The 19,289-nt window shown below is 38.9% G+C and overlaps 1 protein-coding gene across 1 annotated transcript in view; it reads right to left on the bottom strand.

The window, feature by feature from the left end:
* Nucleotides 1-306: 306 nt before the first annotated feature.
* The window catches only part of sh3yl1.L (SH3 and SYLF domain containing 1 L homeolog), a 56,610-nt gene continuing 37,627 nt past the window's right edge, over nucleotides 307-19,289 (bottom strand). The window contains 1 exon segment of the mRNA NM_001093063.1: nucleotides 307-1,205. Coding sequence (NP_001086532.1) covers nucleotides 1,012-1,205 — 194 coding nt within the window. The 3' untranslated portion in view covers nucleotides 307-1,011.

The following is a 19,289-nucleotide window of genomic DNA, read 5'->3' on the forward strand; positions in this document are numbered from 1 at the left end:
GCCTTTACTTATCCAGCAGTATGAGCTATTCCACTAAATACTAACAGGATTTGTTTTCTACTTCAAGGGCTCTGTGGTTAGAGAGCTGTGTCTGTATTGATCAACGTCCCCCATACAGAACAGTCATATGTGAACTCGTTAAGCAATGCCACATATTTTGTAAATTAAGAAAAGATTTTATTAGTTCATAGATGCAAACTATCCCATAACAGTTCCCAAAATGGTTTTAGTTGGACTTGAACCTTGTTCTTGGTGCACCAGCAATTAATATCATTGGCACAAAACTCAAAAACTTTTTTTTTTGTATTTTATATATAAATATATTTTCATAGACGAAACAATATCAAACACTCAATTTCATCAGATCATTTTTACATGTTACTTCATGGATACAGTAAAACCTCAATTTTATATCCCCTGATTTTGAATCTTCCTTCATTTTTCATTGCACAACATATTTTTGTGGCTCCACAATATACAATACATTTCCCTGATTTTTTCATTTTCTAAGATTTTACACCATTTCTTTTTTAGGTCCCCTGAAAAATATACAATGGGGGTTCTACTGTATAACTATATGATATTGAATGATATATATTTTCTATATGGCACATATGAACAGAAAGTAAGACAATGTGAGACATAAAGGCCACGTAACAGTTACAGTGTATAACACATTCATATTACAGGTATGGGACCTGTTATCCAGAATGTTTTCCCAGATAAAGGATCTTTCCATAGTTTGGATCTTCATACCTTAAGTCTACTAGAAAATCATGTAACATTAAATAAACTCAATAGGATTGTTTTACCTCGAATAAGGATTAATTATATCTTAGTTTGGATCAAGTACAAGGTACAGTTTTATTATTACAGCGAAAAAGGAAATCGTTTTTAAAAATTTGGATTATTTGGATAAAATGGAGTCTACGAGAGACGGCCTTTGCATAATTCGGAGCTTTCTGGATAACAGATCCCATACCTGTATTTGATAAGAATAATTTAAACTAATTAGTTAACTGAAACATAATTGGCTGGAAAAATGCCAATGTTTCCTTTGAGCTTTCCCTCCCACCAATCATACTGCGAATTGGTTTTCGTCAGCACTGTGATTTTATCTCCAGCTTGGAAGGGGAGGTCGCCCGAGTGTTGTCCTTCGAAAGGATAAAGTGCCGTTGCTACAACGCAGTCTCCTCGGGAGCTCCCTACGAAAAAGAGAATATAACATTACTAAAAGGTGCATGAATCATTTTGTGAATGTATATATTGTAGAGAATAGGTATTGGGCTTTATCCTCTAAAGGAGAGACAGTTTTAAGCTTAAATAAGGGGTTGGATTGCTTTTTAGCAAGTGAGGGAATACAGGGTTAAGGTATGGAAGATAGCTCATAGTACAAGTTGATCCAGGGACTAGTCCGACATTTTGGAGTGATGAAGGAATTTTTTCCCCTCTGAGGCAAATTGGAGAGGCTTCAGATGGGTTTTTTTTGCCTTCCTCTGGATCAACTGGCAGTTAGGCAGGTTATATATAGATTTAAGGTTGAACTTGATGGACAAGTGTCTTTTTTCAACCTAACTTACTATGTTACGATGTAAGTACTTTACACAACAAAGAGTCATAGAGAACACAGACAGAGCTACGCGCAAACAGAACAAAGAGAAAGAGCAAGACACAAGTTCGGAGCAAGCCATGAATCCTTCCTACAGGGGGCCGGGTGAGGATTATGGCAAATCAACTGTGCTTTGGCCCTGCTCCAGACTTGTACAAATGGGACGTTGCCAACTTTATTATGTGCTTTTTATACTGTTTATTAAATTTCTTCTAAACATTCCTGTAATAAATTAGATTTGTGTGTCAAAAGCTTGTTCAAAACACTCACTTCTAATCCTTTTCACACCACATATGGTACATTTATAACTGACATTATGACTATTTTTTTTAAAATTAATATATCAATAGAAATATTGAAATGACAGTTGTAAACATTCTAATTAGGTGTAAAACACAAGTCAAGTCATTTTCTCTCTATACAAGACAGCAGTAACACAACTTGTAGGCAGATTTCCCATTGGACAATTCTTTTCCATCTGTAATTCTATTTGAGCTGCCTGCCCCGATAAGCTGGGAAATGCCAAGGTTGAATTTTATGGAAAACTCATGCCTTCTTTAAAAGATGAATGTGCCATTATAATGTTAAAAAGCATCTATAAAATGTGTAGTATCTCGGCCAATAGACTCTTAAGCAGTGATCCCCAACCAGTAGCTCGTGAGCAACATGTTGCTCTCCAACCCCTTGGATGTTGCTCCCAGTGGCCTCAAAGCGGGAGCTTATTTTTGAATTCCTGGCTTGGAAGCAAGTTTTAATTGCATAAAAACAAAGTATAGTGCCAAGTAGAGCGTCCTAAAGGCTGCCAGTCCACATAGGGGCAACCAAATAACCAATAACAGTCCTTATTTGGCACCCCAAGGGATTTTTTTCATGCTTGTGTTGCTCTCCAACTCTTTTTACATTTGAATGTGGCTCACAACGTTGGGGACCCCTGCTCTAAAGGGTCCATTGACATAACTGTAGGCATAGAACAAAGTGCAAGGGGTGCAAAGCATTGGAGGATATTGTATTCATTTAGGGCAGGTGGTGGGCAGCCCCTGGGCATCCCCTAGAATGTTTCAGGCTTGTGCAATGAGGGTGTGCAGGCTAAAGAAGGGACAGTGGCAGCAGTCTCGATTAAGGATCCGCACACACGCTATTTATATGCAGTATGTTCAAAACTAAAGACGGATAGAGGCCACATGGTTGGGGAGAGCTGCCTTGCGTCAGACATTGTTATACTCTGCCCCTTGCAATGGATTGTGATGCAATTCTTTGCCCCTGCACCCAGGGCATTAGTAAATGTCTCCATAAAGCCCTCTGTTCCATGTGCTGAATATTTAATCCAGAGTAGGGAACAGGCAGCCGTGTTGGAAGGGCAAAGTGTTTTATGCACGGGGCTGGAAGGACTTGGTCTTGGTTAGTGACCATTTCTGCCCTTTTTCACAATTTTTTCTTTTCTTAATTCCCACATCTGCTGGTTTTTTTTTTTTTTGCCTCTGTGTTTCTGTGTGAACAAACGCCACAAATAGCCATCTCTTTTGATAACTTGGCCAGTGTGTGGCCAGGGCGACTTTTTGGGAAAATTACATTTTTTAACACAATATAAATCACACAATGCATATATTATTATTCCTTTTTGAAGTTGCCTTTTCCATTCCAAAACTCACCCTCCCAAATCTAAACATGCTCCCCATATATAAGCTTATATCATCCTTCTTCCATATGAAAAACAACATACAGTAAGAGTAGATGACAATGTTACGTAGCCTGGACATGGTTCTTTTTGGTTTGGACTCTGTAGAATTGTGTGCATGTGGCCAGCAGACTGTACTTGGACTGACTGGTATTGGGCAAAAGGGTTTCTCTGCTTCCAGCAGCTGTGGATGAACATTACGTTTATGTCTTGGCACAATATTGTTCAAGTAATTATTGGATCCCTTTTATTAAAGCAAGCAGAGCTCTCAGTACAAATGGCACTGAGATGGTTCACTTCTTCACAGTGACAGTGACATATTTATACTTTTTGTCTCCTAACCTTACAAAAATTTATATACAGTGATACACCAAAGATACCTGAATGTCTTGGAAACAAGATTCCAGAATTAAATTTTAAGGGGGTTATTTATTAAAGTCTAAATCCAAAAACTCAAAAAATAGATTTTTCTTTAATATATAATCCGAATTTTTAGTGGAAGAAAATACTAAAAGTTTTGGTGATATGTTATACCCCGAGGCCTCACGAGGAAACTTTAGACGACTTCAGAAAACGAATCGCTCCGAATGCCATCCCGCAGGCGATTTCGATTCTAGCCAGTGGGAAGGCAGTTCGGGGACATAAGTAGCACAAAGAAGAAGAGATTTGTCGCCAGGCGACTAATCTCCCTGAATCTCCCTGTGTGTCTCTGCCCTAAAAGTTCGAATCCGAAAATAGTCCATCTCCAAGGTGTCGGGTACCTGTAGAAGTCAATGGAAAAGGACCCATTTCAAATTTGAAGATATCATGATCTTCTCTGAGTTTCGGCCAAAAATCCAAAAAATTCTGGGGTTTCAAGCAATTTAATGAAAAATAAAACCCGAAAAATATGTGTTTTTTATAATGAAAAACGGAATTTTCCCAAGTTTTTTAAGGAGGCCTAAAAAAATTATACAGTGGGACAGTTGCAGACCTCTACTAGAACTCCCTTGAGTCATGGGGGTATATTTATCATAAAGTGAAGTTAACAATCGCCATAGTCCGCTACAGTGAAATTCCGCCACTCTCCATTCATTTTAATGGGATTTTGAAAGGGCAAACTTTCACTTTCACCCATTGATAAATAGTCTTTTAAAAATCCCATAGAAATGAGTGGAAAGTGGTGGAATTTCACTCTAGTGGACTGTGGTGCGCTCTAACTTCACTTTTTCATAAATATATCCCTTTGAGACCTAGGGTAGGTTTGAATACCATGCCACCCTGCCAGCACAATGTGAGAGTATGTATATAAGCTATGCAAACACAGGTGACATGCCAGCAGGCATAATTTACTGATCAACTTTTTGAAAACACAGATTGGTTGCTACGGGTTACTAGGCCTGGAGCACATCGTTGCTAACGTTTGTTACAATTTACCTTAATCCATTTTAGTGACCCTGTAAATGATTTTCAAACGTTGGCAGCTATGCATGATCAAACGTGTTAAGCATCAGGATTTATCACCAGATTACAAAAGAAAGGAATGTCTGTGTATGCTGACAAAATATAGAAATATAACTGCACTGAAAGAAAGTGCTAAAATAAGAACTCCATATATATATATATATACATACATATTTACACATCTGCTTTATCTGCAATGATGTAGAATGTTCCGAACATCAGAATCTGGTATTTGTTTACACATTTTTTTTAACCTTACCGTTGGCTGATGTTACATTTGGCTGAAATTATATTTGGCCTAAATATTTTGTTTATACTTTATTTTCCTGATATGTAGCTGGGAGATGAAAATGTTTGCAAGTATACCATTAATCATTACATTATGCCTGTGATGTTTGATCGGCGGCTTACTACTACGTGTGTTGGTTACGGCTCAGGAATGTGGAGCTGTTCTTGGAAGGAGAAGCTAAAAATAGTGCAGCAGCGGGTATTCTTCTGCTAGAAAAGCACCGAGAAGAGACTTGCAGCTCTCAGATTCACACAAGGAAGGACACCGTGGAATGGTACTAATGGCCATGTCCACTAATGGAAAGCTAAACATAAATAGGAGAATTTACTCATCTGCACTAATGCAGAAATAAGAAGACAAAAGAGGGGAGATGTACAATTTTCCATTGCTGAGCAGAGCTTTAATATATTTGTAATAAAAGTGATTTTTTAAGTTGTCTACGAGCTTTTAGCTATTTTGATCATTAGAGGCCTCTACTCACAACTCTATTTTGTTTAGTACTGAAGATCACCTGCGGTTGGTGCTTGCATTTTCTACGTTTGGTTCCCCAACCTTTTTTACCAGAAAGATAAAAAAAAGTTCCCGGGGTACCAAATATGGGCTGTGATTGGCTATTTGGTAGCCCCAAGTGGACTGTCGGCCTGCAGGAGGCTTTGTTTGCCTCACAGTTGGTCTTTATACCTCAAAAACTTGCCTTCAAGCCAGCAATTCAAAAATTAGCATACACTTTATGATCTCTGAAGGCAACATCAAAGGAGTTGTGTGAGCAGCATGTTCCCCATGAGCTACTGGTTGGGGATCATTACTTTAGTCCCTTAACCAAGTCTCTCTAACACACTATAGGGTGTTAGAGAGACTTGGTTAAGGGACTAAAGCAACGATCCCCAACCAGTAGCTCATGGGGAACATGCTGCTCACACAACTCCTTTGAGTTGTACTGTTTGAATACTTTCAAACAGTACAAAACATCATATTGTTCAATTATGGGCCTATTTCTAAGTTATCTGCTGCCCCTTGGTCCAATCATGGACTAAAGGGCATGCTCCATGAATTGTTCAATTTTAAAAAGTAACAGGGAACAAAATATTAAATTTTCAAGGTTGAATAGTCATGATTTACCCATCAAGAGCGAATCTTGAAAATTCAAATGAAAAAGATTCAGCAGCTAAAACCTAGTGAACAACTACAGAAGTCAAAGGGAGATGGATTTCAACATTCAAACTATTTTTTTTTCATGTTTTTTTAAAACAAATTTGTAAAAACAAAGGGAACAACTCGCTTTTTAGTTGGAATTGAGTTTTCTTTATAACGTAATACATCAAGTTTTTCCAATTCAGGTACTTCATAAGTATGCTAGCAATCACGAAAAAAAGATTGTACTTCTTAGCACTAAAAATCTTGCATGTGAAGAATGGTTATAACACATAACATTTTCAATATTTATTGGAAAAAAACGCAAAAAAAACTCTTAATGTAAAGCTGTCAAGGTCATGAAGAAGTCTTAGCAAATTGTAAAATATTTAGCTACTTCAATGTTTTCAAAGTTTATTCTCTTGTAAACGCACAAAGAATATGGAGTAAATGAGTATTTCAAGGTTTTTCTATTGCTACTTGGATTTGTTCCATTTTTTTTATTCGTTCATGCTTTTAGATCTTTTAATAAATAAATACACATTCATGCTTTTTTTAAAATGTGAGTTTAGTCGTCATTCATCGATAAAAATTTAACACAACAATTGATTTTGATAAATAGGCCTTTAGGCGTCTAATGTGTAGTTATGTATAGCTCTGTGGTCAATGCATGGACACAATATGGATAGGAATCGATTATAGGACTAATATTCAATATAAAAAAAAATCTAATTTCATAGTATATGGATATCCTATGTAGGGTATTAGGAAATCTTGAATCTCTCATTGAAATGTCTCTGTGATTGAAAATGCCTCTGGTAATAGGAGATAATATTTACAAACAATATAATCACTAAACAAACAATAACTTCAAAACACTTGTACATTGGAATGTCCTTGTTTGTGTAATTTCTAAAGCAAATATGCGTCAAACTTGTCCCGTAGCCTTGGGCTTTTATATGGTCGAAAAAAATGCCTAAGTGACTTGGCTTATACATATCAAACACTGTAGGGGGTACAGTATATGATCCTATATATTAATAAGTGCTATTAGGTGTTCATTTGTCTCTTTTGTAATTGTGAAGCTTGTGATTTTGATGCCTCACCCTTATTCCTGACCTGTGTGGGAGTTTAACCATGACCTGATGCAGGGGCGTAACTATAGAGGAAGCAGACCCTGCGGTTGCAGGGGGGGCCCAGGAGTGTAGGGGGCCCAGGGAGACCCTAATTAATTATTCAATTTTAATATATCTTGGTAAAATAGGCCAACTTATAAATATTTTGGGGCCCTAAATTGAATTTGCTATGGGGCCCAGTAACAACTAGTTACGCCATGAAAGTGATAACCTTATCAGCTCACACAAGATGGTGCTAAAGTACCACAGAATCTAAAGGCTAATGTTCCTGTTTTAAAATGTGCTAGAGGGATCTTGTCATCTATTTCCATGAACATTCTTGCCTTTCGTTATTTTATATAACGAGAGGCAAGGAAAGAGAAAAAAAAAAAAAACCCTTTCTCTGGATTTTAAGCGGTGTTATGTGTACAGCCAATTATAGGATCTAAAAAAATTCTCCTGAACTGCCCAGCATAACTAAAACAAAATCATTTAATGGAAACTTAGCATCAAAATGTAGTAATGACATATAAAATTACAATATAGAGTTAATATAGTGTAATGCTATTATTAATAAAAAGCTAACTGTGTTGGTTTGGTAAACTGGGCAATAATTAGGCATTTTCAGTACTTATCGTACTATGCTTACTATCATTAACCTTCCTCCCAACCCTTTCTTCAAACTACCTAATGTATTCAGCACCCTTCACCTCCAAATTGCTTTAACCTGGTGCAAGTCCAACGGCTTCCACCTTCCATCCGTTCAGTCAAACCATATTAGATATTGACAGCACCAGTCAGTAGTTTCTTTTCTTAAAATGCCTTTATGGGCCCTGACCCCAAACATTTGACAACAAGTCGCAGAAAGATGGCGTCACATTTACAAATGTTTGGGGTCAGAGCCCATGTCCTAATAAAGGCATTTTAAGAAAAGAAACTACTGACTGGTGCTGTCAATATCTAATATACCTAATGTATTCGCCATAATAGCTGTTGTAGGGAGAGAATGCCACCAGTTCACATTTGCCGCAACTCAAAGGACTAGTAACACTAAGGGGCAAATTCCCTAAGTGGCACAAATTCGCTAGCGACTGATTCGCCCACTTCGCCAGGCGTAAATTCGCCAGGACAACACTAATTCCCTAAGATGTGTAGTTGCGTCCAGGGCGCCGAACGCTGGCGAAGTTGCTCTAGCATTGGCTAATTTGCATACGGCGGGAAGTGAACGTTGAATGGACGTATATGTTGCAGCAAATACATTACACAAGCCCAGGGAACCTCAATAAAATAATTGTTATAATGCCCTACACATGAGCCCAGTGTATAGTTTATGTGCCATATGTTAGGACATGTATGGAGGAACCTGGTTACCCAAAAGAAAATTTACGGTCTGTTGCAGGCTATCACTCAGAAAAAAGCAAAAGACGCCAGAGTTTTTTGGGACTTTGGCACTTCGCCTGGTCTGAGGTGGGAAGGCAAGTCTGGTGCAAGAGGTAATGTTCAGTAAAATCCGTATCTTAGTGAATTTGCGAAGTTACGTCCGTTCACCAGAGTGAAAATTTGCCTGGCGTTAGAGTGCGAAGCAACGCTAGAGCCTATCTCCTTTGCTAATGAAGTGACACCTGCGCCCCATAGGGAATCAGTGTAGTTACGAAATTACGTCACGCTGGCGAATTTTCGCTAGCGTTAGTCACTTCGCCCTTTAGGGAATCAGCCCCAGGGGTGATATGATAACTATGTATAAATATATAAGGGGATCATATAATAATCTCTCTAATGATTTATTTACCAGTAGGTCTTTCCAGCTGACACGAGGTCACCCATTCTGATTAGAAGAAAAGAGGTTCTGCCTAAATATTCGGAAGGGTTTTTTTTTACAGTGAGAGCTGTGAAGATGTGGAATTCTCTCCCTGAATCCGTTATAATGGCTGATGCATTAGATAACTTTAAGGGGTTCGATGGCTTTTTAGCAAGTGAGGGAATACAGGGTTATGGAAGATAGCTCATAGTACAAGTTGATCCAGGGACTAGTCCGATTGCCATTTTGGAGTCAGGAAGGAATTTTTTCCCCCTCTGAGGCAAAATTGAGAGACTTCAGATGTTTTTTTGCCTTCCTCTGGATCAACTGGCAGTTAGGCAGGTTAAAATAAGAGTTCAAAGGTTGAACTTGATGGACGTGTCTTTTTTCAACCTAATTTACTATGTTACCATGAATTAAAAATATTTCTGTGACAAGAGAAATGTTTTCATTTTATAGTTCAGTGAAATCCATCTCTCTGGTTATTCTACACAGATTATCAACTATGTTAATGTAGGCTCTGAAATCATTGTTCCCACCATGGCCAATAATTTGTAAAAACGATATTCAAGTCTCTGATGCAAACTTTTTTTTTACCATTCATGGGTAAAATATTCATGTATTGAAAACACGATTATTTTTTTGGTGAAACTGGTCCTTTAAGATCAGACCTCTTTTCTTTATAATTTCAAGGAATGTTGTCGTGTCCTCTAGAAAAATCTGCTGGCAAACAAGGAAACAGAGAGTTTATATATTTGTTCATTGTGATTACATCCCCTCAAGCACCTCTTCTCCTGTACAAACAATCACAACTTAGGCAGCCTTTCTTCATAACTGAGATCTTCTTTTCCCGTTTATCGGTTTATTCACAATTATCTGGACTTAAATTGACCATATGCATTCACGGAGCATGAGTCGGATTAAAAACATTTATTGAAAAATATTAAAAGTCATAAAGCACACCATATTATCTTACTGCTCCTAGCTTTCTGCATCTCACCATCCAACTCTGCTGCAAATCTTTGTATTACCATTGCCAATTATTCAATTGTGGGGTAGGTGTTAAAATGCATCAGTTTACGTTTATCTAGCAATTTGTTGCTTTCTTTAGTGAATAGTTTGGTATGTCCATTTTATTGCTATTGATGTCTGTTAGATGACCAGACTCAGAGATTCTTCTGTCTTTAACTTGTCTTAATTAATCAATTGCTGGCCCTCACCCATGTGACCCTGCTGTATATCAGGACATTCATTCTAGGGGAAGCATAGCAGGGGTGAGCATGGCAGGAGAGCCATGGCAGATTTAACAACTTAAGTCCATCAAGTTAAAGTACAGAAAGTTTAAGTACAACATAGAGTTAGACAGAGTTGAACAGCAGTTGGATCAGAGTTGGACTGGAATCTCCAAGCAAACACTGGACATCACTGCTCAACAATTCTTCAATCAACAAGATAAGACGGATTATACTGTCCAACTATGTTTAATCTGATTGCCTTCTTTTTCTCTCCCTCCTCTATACTTCTGCATATATCCTCTGCACTCCAACATCCATCAAACTATCCTGAAATTGAAATCTCCTCTTCACTGCTCCCATCACCCTCTCTCAATCTAAGCACACTATCTTGTATTGTTATATCTATTATCCTCTCTCATCCCATCAAACAATACAGTGCTCGCACTGTCAAATCTAGGTCACACCTTGTCTCACTCTCACTATTACTGTTACTTGCAGCTGGGGATATCTCCCCAAACCCTGGTCCAACTCACTCATTTGTACCCTCACTTATTCCTACTCTCAGGCATTCAACAAGGTCTTTTTCAGTCTCTCAGACTTCACGCACTTCTAATCTTGCAAACCTAATTCATATAAAACCAGCACCCTCCCTGCCTTTCTCATGTGCCCTCTGGAATGCACGGTCAATCTGCAATAAACTAACAGCAGTCCATGACCTCTTTATAGCTAAATCCCTTCACCTTCTTGCAATCACTGAAACATGGCTCTCCCCCTCAGACACTGCTTCACCTGCTGCCCTCTGCTATGGAGGCTTCTCACTTACTCACACTCCTAGACTGGATGGCCGTCATGGCGGTGGGGTGGGATTTCTTCTCTCCCCCAAATGTAGGTTTCAAAATCTAACTACACCGACTTCTCTCTCCTTCACTTCTTTTGAAGTCCACAGCATACGTTTGTTTTCTCCAATCTCCCTGCGTGCATCTACTCTCCTTTCAGATACTGCTTTCACCTGCACCTTCACAACCATCTCTCTCTACCCACACGTACAGAAACCTTAATGCCTTTGAACCACAACAATTATCAACAGTATCAGCACAATCCATATCTCATATTAATACTCTCTCCTGTCCCAATATGGCAGCTTCTCTCTACAACGATGCCCTTTCAACAGCACTTGACTCCCTTGCACCTTCTACCACCCGTCACAGCCGGCCCGCTAAACCCCAACCCTGGCACACTAGTGTAACATGGTACCTCAGAAGATGTAGTAGATCAGCTGAGCGACGGTGGAGAAAGTCACGAACTGATCCTGACTTCATACACTTCAAATTCATGCTCTCCTGCTATAACCGAGCTCTATCATTAGCCAAAGAACAATACTTCTCTTATCTAATATCTACTATGTCCTCCAAACCACAGCAGCTGTTTGCCACATTTAACTCACTCCTATGCCCCCCTCCACCTATTAATGTTACCGCCCAAGACCTTGCTCATTTCTTTAATGAAAAAATCGATCTCATTAGGCTGAGCATACCGTCCGACAACAATTTCAGACCAACGTGCAGTCCACTCACATCTACTTTGCACTCCTTCACCCCTGCAACTCTAGATGAAGTTAGCAAACTTCTAGTCAGCTCAAAACCCACCACCTACTCCCTTGACCCCATACCCTCTCGCCTTCTCCACCCAATCTCTGATACACTCTCTCCTGCACTTACCCACCTATTCAATCTTTCACTCTCTACTGGTACCTTTCCATCATTATACAAACAAGCACTGATCACTCCTATCCTCAAAAAACCTTCCCTTGATCCCAGCTCTCCCACTAACTATCGACCAGTCTCCCTTCTTCCATTCGCATCCAAATTACTAGAAAGGCTTGTTTACAAACGCCTGATCCAGCATCTCACTCACAACTCCCTTCTCGACCCATTGCAATCTGGCTTCCGCCCATCACACTCGACTGAAACTGCACTCACCAAAGTAACCAATGATCTTCTATTGGCAATATCTAAAGGTTATTATTCCATTCTAATCCTTCTAGATCTCTCTGCAGCCTTTGACACAGTTGACCACACACTCCTCCTTGACATTCTACATTCAGCTGGCATTCGGGACACTGCTCTTTCATGGTTTACATCTTATCTGTCTGACCGTTCCTTTAAAGTTTCCTTCTCTAACTCTACTTCTACTACTTTCCCACTCTCTGTTGGAGTTCCTCAAGGCTCTGTTCTTGGCCACCTGCTGTTCTCGCTCTATACAACTTCACTAGGAAAACTCATTCAGTCATTTGGACTTCAGTATCACCTTTATGCTGATGACACCCAGCTCTACTTGTCTACTCCTGATCTTTCTAATTCTGTCCTTTCCCAAGTCACAGACTGTCTCTCTGCTGTCTCCTCCTGGATGTCACAGCGCCACCAGAAACTGAACCTTTCTAAAACAGAACTCATCATATTTCCTCCAAGATCTTCCCCTGTCCCTCAGATATCACTCATCGTAAACAACACCACCTTTCATTCCACCACACAGGCACGCTGCCTAGGAGTCATCTTAGACTCTCATCTGTCTTTTTCACCACACATTCAAACACTTGCAAAATCTTGCCGTATTCAACTGCGCAACATTGCTCGAATACGACCCTATCTCAGTTCAGAATCAACTAAAACACTGATTCAGTCTCTCATCATCTCCCGTCTTGATTACTGCAACTTACTCCTCACAGGTATTCCAACAAGTCACCTTTCACAACTCCAATCTATTCTAAACGCGGCCGCTAGACTCATTCATCTAGCTCGCCGCTCAACATCAGCTGCTCCCATATGTATGTCACTTCACTGGCTCCCAATCTCTTCTAGAATCCAATTCAAATTACTTACACTCACATTCAAGGCCCTTAATAATGAAACCCCTCCTTATATTTCATCTCTAATCTCCAAATACTCTCCTTCACGAAACCTACGCTCTGCTTGTGATCTTCGCCTCACTTCTCCTCTGGTCACTTCTGCCCATTCTCGTCTACAAGACTTCTCTAGGGCTTCTGCTTTTCTCTGGAACTCTCTGCCTCGAGCTGTCAGACTTTCTCCTTCTTTCCAAACTTTCAAGCGCTCCTTAAAGACCCATCTGTTTAAAGAGGCCTATTCGATGTACCTTAATTAATCATTGCTGTATCAAAAATGACAAAGTGTTTATATAATCCTAATGTCTCAATTGTACCCTAACCTTTTAGTTTGTAAACCCTATTGTACTCTGTAATCCTTGTCTGTTATCCACCATTTATTCCCTGTTTGCTATAACTGCAGTAAAGCACTGCGTATCTTGACAGCGCTATATAAATAAATGATGATGATGATGATGATATTATCCATATATTTAGGTAGTCCCCTTCTGAAGATTTTAACACTCACAATCCCTTTGTAACTAACCAACTAATGATTTTCAGGGTTTTCGAATGAACTTTATCTATTTCATAAATTTTTTGGATTAATTAATGGATCTTCGTGATGTATTTTTCTATTTTTTTATTTCTCTATTTTTCTAATGATTTTTTCCAATTGATTTATCTCTATGAATTCTTGCTGAATGACTATGATTATGTATTTTCTACAATGTCCGGTTCCCTGCTCGCCTTCTTACGTGAAATGTTACATTCTAGGATTTATGAAACATCCTTGCGAATAGATTTTTTTCTGATACAATGTATAAAGTGGTTGAAATTGTTTATATCAGATTGACTTTGATATGTGGGATTTGATACCCACAACTAACTGCTTAAGTGTTAATGTTTTTAATGGGATGTGGCTTTGTCTATTTTAAATAGTCACGTGGATGTACGGATACACGGCTTTTGAGAAAATTGCTGCAACCACATGTTAACTATGGTGTGCTTTATTACTATTTTTCTATAAATAAATAATGTATATGATTGGATTGGACTCACCACGCTCCGGGGGCGATACCACATGTCAGCACAGAGGAATATCCAAGATGAATTGGTGAGTATTAAAATAGTTTCCGACAAGACAACAGAAAGGCGGCCATACTATGTATGTCTCCACATATGATCTCTGTCTATTTAGCCTATAGGTGTTTTGGTAGAAAGGAGCAATTGACTTGTATTTGAAGGCCTTCTTTACAGTTTCAATAAAGTTTCTTGGAGAGTAGCAAAAAAAGGAACCAATTCTGGTTTTGGTGAGAAGGGCTGAAAGGAGCCAAAAAGCCCTTAGCTAGCAATTGTATGTAAAGTATCTGTGCTATAAACCAGCTGGATGCATAGTTGGCCAAAGGGACACAAAGGAGTGATTTGCATGTCTCCGCCCATGATGCCTTATGGGAGAATCAAAACTCGAATTTTTGGTATCTAGGCAGTGCTGTGTGTATGGCATGCGACAAGTAAATAACTTCTGATTTCAGAAGGCATCACTTTGCAAATAATGTTTCTTATAATTCTAAAAGGGGCATCACCAGTGCTAAACATCTTTGAATACAGTATAACATTCTAACCCTTGCTGCTGCTGCTGACTGTCACATCTTATTTTTATTACGTTTATGATCCACAGATACCTCTAGGCCATTCTCCAATAAAATGTGTCTATTGCAGTCCAATTACAAGAGCAAGTAGTCCGCATATTTTGTTTCTTAAATCCCAAGTGCCTAACCTTACATTTAGCCATATTGAACCTCATTGGCCAATTAGCAGATCGGATCGGCAGTTTATCAAGATCCCCCTGCAGGATGACACAGCCTGGATTGATTGTTTTTTTGCATAGTTCTGTGTCATTGAAAAACACAGATAAGTTGCTTTCAATGCGATCATCCACGTCATCAATAAACAGAATAAACAAAAGTGGCAACCGTAGTCATGTATCATTGACATTATCCTCTATACATAATCCTTCAGCCAGTTGTCTATCCATATACAAACAGCATCACCAATGCCAACAAAATATAGTTTATGTTTCAAAAGCCTAATACAACACATCTATTGCTATATCACAGTCCAACTTATCATAAAACACTATCTGGCATGATCACCTAATATGATTGGTGCTTTTAATGCAGTTTTCAACGACTTAAAGGGGCTGTTCACCTTTAAATTAACTTTTAAATTAAATTATTATATAGAGAGTGATATTTTGAAACAATTTTAACATTAATTTCATTTTTTATTTTGAGTTATTTAGCTTTTTATGCAGTAACTCTCCAGTTTGGAGTTTTTAGCAATCTAGTGGCTAAGATCCAAATTAACCTAGCAACCATGCACTGATTTGAATAAGAGACTGAATTATGAATAGGAGAGGACCTGAATAGAAAGTTGAGTAATTATAAGTTGCAATAACAATACTTTTGTAGCCTTACAGAGCATTTGTTTTTTAGATGGGGTCAGTGGCTCCTATTTGAAAGCTGGAAAAAGTCAAAAGAAAACTGTGAATAATTGAAAAAAATTTAATAATGAAGACCAAGGGAAATGTGCTTAGAATTGGCCATTCTATAATATACTAAAAATGGACCACCCTTTTAGGGCTAAGGGGCGCCCCCTGGGATCATACAATTCCTGGTGCACACACAAAAACCAAGGGCACACATACATGTTAGATCACATGAGCCAATGAATGGGCAACATTCTGTCTTTTACTCCCACAGTTAAAGTTAAAGCTGCAGTATTTCTGGTCAGGTGATCTCTGAGGGAGCACACAGTTCATCACAAAATGGTGGCTCAAGGTAAATATTTACTGATGCCTATAATCCAGTTTGGTAAGATTCTTTAATGGGCCACTTCATTTGATATACAGTTGGGTCCATAAATATTTGGACAGACTTTTTCTTTCTAGTTTTGGTTCTGTACATTACCACAATGAATTTTAAATGAAACAACTCTGATGCAGTTGAACTGTAAATGAAAGTCCAATTAGGGGATTACGTAGAAGCCCTGGCCTAGCCACTCGCTAATAATATACAATTTGAAAAAGATAGATGCATCGCTGAGGAAGGGCCATGTGGTCCCGAAACTTTTGATCACTGTGAAGTGTCATGAGCACCATGGAATAAAAATTGGGAACCCCCTATTTGCAGCAGACAAAGCAGTTGAACTGTAGACTTTCAGCTTTAATTCAGTGGGTTGAACAAAAAGATTGCATAAAAATGTGAGGAGCTAAAGCCTTTTTTAACACAATCACTTAATTTCATGGGCTCAAAAGTAATTGGACATGGGGTTCAAAAGTAATTGGACAATTGACTCAAAGGCTATTTCATGGGCAGGTGTGGGCAATTCCTTTGTAATCAGATTAAAGAAAAATAAATAATTTAACATATATGGTTTCCAAAAATCCCTGTAACTAAAGTATCTGCATTTTATATGAACCCACACTCTCAATCTTGTCAGGGCTGATACTGTAGTTTGTTGGAAAAAATAAACTCTTACATTTTAAGTCACTTCTTTTTAATTCCAAAAATATTGTCTCCAGGACTGAGCGATGTCTATGCAGAAGTATTTTGCATTCATAGACGAGAATATTTCCGCCCTGATGCCTGTTCTGTTCTTGCCTTTTTATATTCACTTGCGTTTTGAGCAGATAAAACAGAAAAAGATAACAATGAACTACAGTATCTGGTAAAAGAACCTTATGTTACAGATGTTTATATTGTGTGGAATTATTCTTGAAACCGTACGGTGAGTCATTTCATTGCCACGGAATCCATTCTTCAAGCCTTCAGGGTAAAACAATAGAGGTAGTAGCAGTTTTTTAGTTCAGACTCATTATTCCTTCAGCTGAATGTGTATATTTAACATATCCCATTTTAGTCTACTACTTTCTATTCTTCATGATGATAGCTTCATATGCGCTCAAGGAAGAATTAGCAACTCAGGCATTTCCTCTTAATAAAAATCAAAAATGTACTGTTGGACAACAGAAATAAGAATCATAAAAGGAATTATAGATACGGAGTTCACTCTTGTGTCCAATGTAAGGTTGAAAACTAATCTAATGTGCACATCATATTGTTTCATTCTTCATTTCTTATTACTTCCTGTAGCTACTGTGTGGTTCTATAATCACCATACAAATGACCAAGGGGTTCTTCTCTGATGTCACTGGCAGCATGCACAATAGTCCAGTTCAGAGCCGGACAAAGCCGGCCAGTCGCCATAGGCAACCCGGCCACCTCACCCCCTCCCTTGTGTGCGCTCCTTAGCGCACTGACGTCACGTGTGTGCCGCTCTGTTGCATGATGATATCAGGAGGGGGTGCCAGAGAGCGCACATAGTGTGCAGAAGAGGGGTAAGTGGTTGGAAGAGGTACGTGCCCGTCGCCCCCTTCAACTTTCTCTAGGCACGTGACTCTTCTGCCTACCCCTAGTTCTGGCCCTGGTCCATTTAAAGGATCACTAGAAACCCTTCCCTATGTTTGATCACAGCAAGAACAAAGAAATATGGTTTAACTATACCGTTATTACTCTGGAAATTCCCATACTATGACACTCCTTGAGAGCTCAAGATAGACAACAGAGAGAAAACTCAACAACACATGGGGGTAAATTCACTAAATTTTCAAACAGCAACCGCTTTGCTACACTCTGCGCCACTTTGCCAGGCACAAATTCGTTACCACCAAGCTAATTCACTAAAATGCGAATTTGCGTCTCAGCAGTCGAACGCTGGGGAATTTTCGATATCGTTACTTCGGCCGGGCATGCATTTCATAGCGAGGTTTCGCTTGCGTTCATTTCTGCCTAGCGAAACTTCGGTAGCACGCTTGCTCTTAGGTTCATTTGAATAGGGCGGGTACCTAAAAGTCGTATGAACGTCTTTATTAGTAATGTTTGTTGCAAATGCTTGAAGTGCCCACTTTTTCAAACACATGTCCAATGAGCCATAATAAAGACAGAGGACATCCCCTAATGTCCTCGACATAAGCCCACCCTCAAACAAGTGTGGCATGCCCCTCAAATTAGTTTTAAAAAATTCCTCACACATATAGTAAATCTTTAATAGTACGGACTTTTGAAGGAAATCCCGCTTTAAAAAAAGAAAATTGTCAGCGTTTTTTACAACTTTAATGAATTTCCGGCAGACAGGATATGATGTCACTGACATAAGATTGAGGAAGATGTAGCTTCGTTTTATCAGTTCGAATGGTCTGAGGTGGCGAAGTAAACTCTGGCGAAAGAGGTAACGTTCACTAAAATTAGTATCTTAGTGACTTTGCGGAGTAACGACCTTTCACAAGAGTTTGCATCGTCTGGCGATATGGTGTGAATGAACGCTAGTGACGGTCTCGTTCGCTAGCGAATTGTCCTCTACTCCTGTTAGTGAACTAACGATGTCCCTGCGGATGAGATTTCTGGTGAATTGTCGCTAGCGACCGCCACTTTGCCCTATAGTGAATCTGCCCCATAGTTGTGAGCAACACCTCGCAGCGCTCACACCACCCTGTCCTTCAACCTATTCTTTGTGTCTTTATGCTGTCTGATTGGTGCTATTTGGGTCACGGTATGGGTGTGTATGGTGGCCTTCCTATAATTCTGAGCTTTCTGGATATCAGGTTTTAAGTATTACAGTGATCAGGAAGGAATCTAATAACATACTTTGCACATCACGACAGTGGCTACAGACAAGGTTCTATGAAAAGGTGAACAGGATGGATTTATATATTCTCTAAACAAAATAACTTATTATTATATAGGCACATCTACTTATTATTATTAACATGTATTTATAAAATGCCAACATGTTGCACAGCATATGTCATCGTGCTTGCTGACCATTCATTCAATACCAAACTTTTGCTGTAGAGTCTTCTGAGCACTTTTGCAATTTACATAATTTTTTTTAGTTTTCATGATATTAGCAGATTGTTACTAGACTGTTATACTTTCAATAAGCCCCAAAATGGGCTTATTTATTTCACCATTCTGAATTCTTTTTACAACTGTGAGCCAGTCTGTGACCTGATTCCAATCTAAAGTCTTTCTATCCGGTCTGTCCTGAGAAGG

Source organism: Xenopus laevis, chromosome 5L, assembly GCF_017654675.1.
Source record: "Xenopus laevis strain J_2021 chromosome 5L, Xenopus_laevis_v10.1, whole genome shotgun sequence".
Taxonomy (NCBI): domain Eukaryota; kingdom Metazoa; phylum Chordata; class Amphibia; order Anura; family Pipidae; genus Xenopus; species Xenopus laevis.